The sequence below is a fragment of the Apteryx mantelli genome, chromosome 38 (genome assembly GCF_036417845.1).
Source record: "Apteryx mantelli isolate bAptMan1 chromosome 38, bAptMan1.hap1, whole genome shotgun sequence".
NCBI lineage: Eukaryota > Metazoa > Chordata > Aves > Apterygiformes > Apterygidae > Apteryx > Apteryx mantelli.
Window position 1 is genome coordinate 262910 of NC_090015.1, and position 6745 is coordinate 269654.

Sequence of the window (6745 nt, forward strand, 5' to 3'; positions counted from 1 at the left end):
GGCACCACCGGCGGTACCACCGGCAGTACCATCGGCGGCACCGCCGGCAGCACCCCCGGCGGCGGTCGCAGCGGTGCCCTTAGCGCCCTCAAGGCCCGAGGAGGGCGAGGAGGAGCAGGAGGGCGGCGGCACAGGCGACGGGGGCGGCACAGGCGGCGCAGGTACAGGCGGCGGCGGCGGCGGCGGTGACGAAGGGCAGCCCGGGCACGCGGCGGGCGATCCAGGGCGCGTAGGCGCTGACGCGGGTGTAGACGCCGGGGCGCTTGGGCACGGCGCAGCCCTCGCCCCAGCTGACGATGCCGGCCAGCACCCAGCGGCCGCCGGCGCGACACACCAGCGGCCCCCCCGAGTCGCCCTGCCGGCGGGAGGCGGGGCGGCCCCGGGATCAGGGGGCGGGGCCTGGGGTGGGGGCGGGGCCTGGGGGGCGGGGCTGGGGGCTACGGGGTCCGGGTTGGGGCTGTAGGTCTGGGTTGAGGGTGTAGGGTGAAGGTTGGGGTGATATAGGGTCCCTCCATGTCCCTCCATGTTCCTCCATGTCCCCCCATGTCCCTCCATGTCCCCCATGTCCCTCCATGTCCCTCCATGTCCCTCCATGTCCCCCCATGTCCCTCCATGTCCCTCCATGTCCCTCCATGTCCCCCCATGTCCCTCCATGTCCCTCCATGTCCCCCCATGTCCTTCATGTCTCCCCATGTCCCTCCATGTCCCTCCATGTCCCCCCATGTCCCTCCATGTCCCTCCATGTCCCTCCATGTCCCTCCATGTCCCCCCATGTCCCTCCATGTCCCTCCATGTCCCCCATGTCCCTCCATGTTCCTCCATGTCCCCCCATGTCCCTCATGTCCCTCCATGTCCCTCCATGTCCCTCCATGTCCCCCATGTCCCTCCATGTCCCTCCATGTCCCCCATGTCCCTCCATGTCCCCCCATGTCCCTCCATGTCCCTCCATGTCCCCCATGTTCCTCCATGTCCCTCCATGTCCCCCCATGTCCCTCCATGTTCCTCCATGTCCCTCCATGTCCCCCATGTTCCTCCATGTCCCTCCATGTCCCCCCATGTCCCTCCATGTTCCTCCATGTCCCTCCATGTCCCCCATGTCCCTCCATGTCCCTCCATGTCCCCCATGTCCCTCCATGTCCCCCCATGTCCCTCCATGTCCCTCCATGTCCCCCATGTTCCTCCATGTCCCTCCATGTCCCCCCATGTCCCTCCATGTTCCTCCATGTCCCTCCATGTCCCCCATGTCCCTCCATGTCCCCCCATGTCCCCCATGTCCCTCCATGTCCCTCCATGTCCCTCCATGTCCCCCCATGTCCCCCCATGTCCCCCCATGTCCCTCCATGTCCCTCCATGTCCCCCCATGTCCCCCCATGTCCCCCCGTGTCCCTCCATGTCCCCCCATGTCCCTCCACGCCCCCCCATCTCCCCATAGGTCCCTCTATATCCCCCCATCTCCGTGTGTCCCCCCATATCCCCCACGCACCCCCCATCCCCGTGTGCCCCCCCGTGTCCCCCCCGTGTCCCCGCGGGTCCCCGCCGCGCCCCCGTCCCCACCTTGCAGGTGTCCTTGAGGCCCTCGGGGTACCCGGCGCACATCATGTCGTCCTGGATGCGCCGCGGCGGCAGCTCCCGGCCCATGTCGGTGCCGTAGAGGCGCCGGCAGGTGGCCTGCGCCATGATGGGCACCTCCAGCTTCTGCAGGCGCCGCGGCGACGGCAGGTCCTCTGCGGGGACGGGGGGGGGGACAGGTGGCACCCGGTGTCCCCGCCCAGCCCACGGCCGCCCCCGCCGCCCCCTCCCCTCGGCCACCGTTGGGGCACCAGGGCCGCCCGTTGGGTCCCCTTGGCCATCGTTGGGTCCTCTTGGCCACCGTTGGGTCCCCTTGGCCATCATTAGGTCCCCTTGGCCACCCATTGGGTCCTCTTGGCCATCATTGGGTCCCCTTGGACATCATTGGGTCCCCTTGGCCATCATTGGGTCCCTTTGGCCATCATTAGGTCCCCTTGGACATCATTAGGACCCTTTAGCCACCTGTTGGGTCCCCTTGGCCATCGTTGGGTCCCCTTGGCCATCATTAGGTCCTTTGGACACCCCTTGGGTCCCTTTGGCCACCCATTGGGTCCCCTTGGCCGTCATTGGGTCCCCTTGGCCACTGTAGGGTCACCACTGCTGCCATTGGGTCCCCTTGGTCACCATTGGGTTCCCATGACTCCCCGTTGGGTGACCAAGGCCACCGTTGGGTCCCCTTGGCCATCACTAGGTCCCCTTGGTCATCATTGGGTCCCCTTGGCCACCCATTGGGTCCCCTTGGACATCATTGGGTCCCCTTGGCCACCGTTGGGTCCCCTTGGCCACTGCTGGGTCCCCTTGGCCACCCATTGGGTCCCCTTGGCCATCATTAGGTCGTCTTGGACATCATTAGGTCCCTTTAGCCACCCGTTGGGTCCCCTTGGCCATCGTTGGGTCCCCTTGGCCATCATTAGGTCCTTTGGACACCCATTGGGTCCCTTTGGCCACCCATTGGGTCCCCTTGGCCGTCATTGGGTCCCCTTGGCCACTGTGGGGTCACCACTGCTGCCATTGGGTCACCACAGCTGCCGTTGGGTCCCCTTGGTCACCATTGGGTTCCCATGACTCCCCATTGGGTCATCACAGCCACCATTGGGTCCCCTTGGCCATCACTAGGTCCCCTTGGCCATCATTGGGTCCCCTTGGTCACCACTGGGTCCCCTTGGCCATAATTGGGTCCCCTTGGCCACTGTTGGGTCCCCTTGGTCGCCATTGGGTCCCCTTGGCCCCCATTGAGACCCCTTGGCCACCGTTGGGTCCCCTTGGCCCCCATTGAGCCCCCTTGGCCACCGTTGGGTCCCCTTGGCCCCCATTGAGACCCCTTTGGCCACCGTTGGGTCCCCTTGGCCCCCCATTGAACCCCCTTGGCCACCATTGGGTTCCCTTGGCCCCCATTGAACCCCCTTGGCCACCGTTGGGTCCCCTTGGCCCCCATTGAACCCCCTTGGCCATCGTTGGGTCCCCTTGGCCCCCATTGAACCCCCTTGGCCACCGTTGGGTCCCCTTGGCCACCACTGAGCCCCCTTGGCCACCGTTGGGTCCCCTTGGCCCCCATTGAGACCCCTTGGCCACCGTTGGGTCCCCTTGGCCCCCATTGAACCCCCTTGGCCACCGTTGGGTCCCCTTGGCCACCACTGAGACCCCTTGGCCACCGTTGGGTCCCCTTGGCCCCCATTGAACCCCCTTGGCCATCGTTGGGTCCCCTTGGCCCCCATTGAACCCCCTTGGCCATCGTTGGGTCCCCTTGGCCCCCATTGAACCCCCTTGGCCACCGTTGGGTCCCCTTGGCCACCACTGAGACCCCTTGGCTACCGTTGGGTCCCCTTGGCCCCCATTGAGACCCCTTGGCCACCGTTGGGTCCCCTTGGCCCCCGTTGAGCCCCTTTGGCCACCGTTGGGTCCCCTTGGCCCCCATTGAACCCCCTTGGCCACCATTGGGTCCCCACCAGGTGTCCCACCTCCCCCCCCAACCCAGCGCGGGGCAACAGGTTGGTTGGAGGGGGGGTGTCACCCACCTCCTTCCTTGATGTCCCCCCAACCGGTGGCCACGCAACGGGTGCCGGGAGCGAAGCGAAGGGCCGGGCCGGGCAGGCAGACGGGCAACACGGCGGCGGAGAAGGCGACGGGCCGCGCCAGCTGGGCCAGGGCGATGTCCGCCGCTGGTGGCCTCGCCGGCGTAGGCGGGGTGAGGCAGGACGCGTCCCAAGGGCACGGCCACCCCGGGGCCCGGCGGCCCCGCCAGCTCCCGCACCCCCAGCAGCACCGCGTAGTCGCCGGGCTCCTGGCTCCTACGCGACGCGGAGGAGGAGGAGAAGGTGGTGGAGAACATCGGAGGTGGGTTCCTCGTGGGGACGGAGGCGGAAGGGGGGGCCGGGGCGGCGCGGGCCCACGTGGGGTGGGGTCTACTCACTCCTGGAAGCAGTGGGCGGCGGTGAGCACCCAGCGCGGGGCGATGAGCGAGGCGCCGCACACGTGGGTGCCCCGGCGCAGCAGGCTGCCCTGCCAGGGCCACTCGCCGGGTCCCGCGTCCTCGCCGCCCACGTTGCGCGACAGCCCCGGCGCCTGGGGGCGGCCGCAGCCTGCGGGGGCGGGGGGGGGGGACACGGGGACATTAGTGTGTGGGGGGGGGACACGTGTGGGGAGCAGGATGGGGGACGTGGGGGGACGTGGGGGGAGATGGAGAACATGGACGTGAGGAACGAGGACATGGAGGGACATGGAGGGACATGGGGGGACATGGAGGGACATGGAGGACATGGAGGGACATGGAGGGACATGGGGGACATGGAGGACATGGAGGGACATGGGGGACATGGAGGGACATGGGGGGACATGGGGGGACATGGAGGGACATGGAGGACATGGGGGACATGGGGGACATGGAGGGACATGGGGGACATGGGGGGACATGGGGGGGACATGGAGGGACATGGAGGACATGGGGGACATGGGGGACATGGGGGGACATGGGGGACATGGGGGGACATGGAGGGACATGGGGGGACATGGAGGGACATGGAGGACATGGAGGACATGGGGGACATGGAGGGACATGGAGGGACATGGGGGACATGGGGGGACATGGAGGGACATGGGGGACATGGGGGGACATGGGGGGACATGGAGGGACATGGGGGGACATGGAGGGACATGGGGGACATGGAGGGACATGGGGGGACATGGGGGGACATGGGGGGACATGGAGGGACATGGAGGGACATGGAGGGACATGGAGGACATGGGGGACATGGAGGGACATGGAGGACATGGGGGACATGGGGGGACATGGGGGACATGGGGGGACATGGAGGGACATGGGGGGACATGGAGGGACATGGGGGACATGGAGGGACATGGAGGGACATGGGGGAACATGGAGGGACATGGAGGGACATGGAGGGACATGGAGGGACATGGGGGGACATGGAGGGACATGGAGGAACATGGAAGGACATGGAGGGACATGGAGGAACATGGAAGGACATGGAGGGACATGGGGGGACATGGGGGGACATGGAGGGACATGGGGGGACATGGAGGGACATGGAGGACATGGAGGGACATGGGGGACATGGGGGGACATGGAGGGACATGGAGGGACATGGGGGAACATGGAGGGACATGGAGGGACATGGAGGGACATGGGGGACATGGGGGGACATGGAGGGACATGGAGGACATGGGGGGACATGGGGGGACATGGAGGGACATGGGGGGACATGGAGGGACATGGGGGACATGGAGGGACATGGAGGGACATGGGACATGGGGGACATGGAGGGACATGGAGGGACATGGGGGGACATGGAGGACATGGAGGGACATGGAGGGACATGGGGGACATGGAGGGACATGGAGGGACATGGGGGGACATGGAGGGACATGGGGGGACATGGAGGACATGGGGGACATGGAGGGACATGGAGGGACATGGGGGGACATGGAGGGACATGGGGGACATGGAGGGACATGGAGGGACATGGAGGGACATGGGGGGACATGGAGGGACATGGAGGGACATGGGGGGACATGGGGGACATGGAGGGACATGGAGGGACATGGGGGGACATGGGGGGACATGGAGGGACATGGAGGACATGGGGGGACATGGAGGACATGGGGGGACATGAAGGGACATGGGGGGACATGGAGGGACATGGAGGGACATGGGGGGACATGGAGGGACATGGGGGACATGGAGGAACATGGAGGAACATGGAGGGACATGGAGGGACATGGGGGGACATGGAGGGACATGGGGGACATGGAGGAACATGGAGGGACATGGAGGGACATGGGGGACATGGAGGGACATGGGGGGACATGGAGGGACATGGAGGGACATGGGGGGACATGGGGGGACATGGAGGGACATGGGGGGACATGGGGGGGACATGGGGGACACGGGGGGGGGGGTCACACGGGTCTCACCCAGCTCCGACCGCGTCAGCTCCGGCTGGACGACTGCAGGCGACACGGGACACGGGTGAGGGCCCAGGCGTCCGGGTTCCCCCCCCCCAACCCCCCCCAGGGGCCCAGGCGTCCGGGCGTGACCCCCGCTGCCACCGCCGCCGTCGTCCCCGGTGGTGGCCGGGTCACGTGGCCCCGCTGAGTCAGGGGCCCAGGCGTCCTGAGCTGCCCCCGCCCCGCCCGCCCCGCGGAGCTGGCAGGGGGCCCAGGCGTCCGGGGCTGCCTCCATCCTAGGGGGGCCCAGGCGTCCGGGTGTGACCCCCCCCCCAAGAGGGCCCAGGCGTCCGGGGCTGCCTCCATCTAAGGGGGCCCAGGCATCCGGGTGTGACACCCCCCCCCCAGGGGCCCAGGCGTCCGGGGCTGCTTCCCTCTAAGGGGCCCAGGCGTCCGGGTGTGACCCCCCCCCTCCCAAGAGGGCCCAGGCGTCCGGGGCTGCCTCCATCCTAAAGGGGCCCAGGCGTCCGGGTGTGACCCCATCCCCCCCCCCCCCCCCCCCCCGCAGGGGGCCCAGGCGTCCGGGCCTACCCGGCAACACGTCGTCGCCGTCGCCGCCGTCGTCTTCGCAGCCGCGGCCGAGCCCGGGGCCGCCGCCGAGGAGGAGGAGGAGGAAGGCGAGGAAGAGGCCGGGGGCGGCCATGACGGCGCCGAGCCCCCCCGGCCCGGCGGCAGCCAAGGTGGGGAGCGGCCGCCCCGGCGGGCGCCGCTT

General features: G+C 68.1%; 1 protein-coding gene across 1 annotated transcript; it reads right to left on the reverse strand.

The window, feature by feature from the left end:
• On the reverse strand, positions 1 to 6707 carry LOC136995146 (serine protease 33-like). The gene is given in 7 exon segments (XM_067314948.1): positions 1 to 355; positions 1555 to 1724; positions 3585 to 3723; positions 3725 to 3857; positions 3980 to 4148; positions 6001 to 6033; positions 6565 to 6707. Coding segments are annotated over 7 exon segments (1023 nt in total). The 5' UTR covers positions 6677 to 6707; the 3' UTR covers positions 1 to 88.
• Positions 6708 to 6745: the final 38 nt, after the last annotated feature.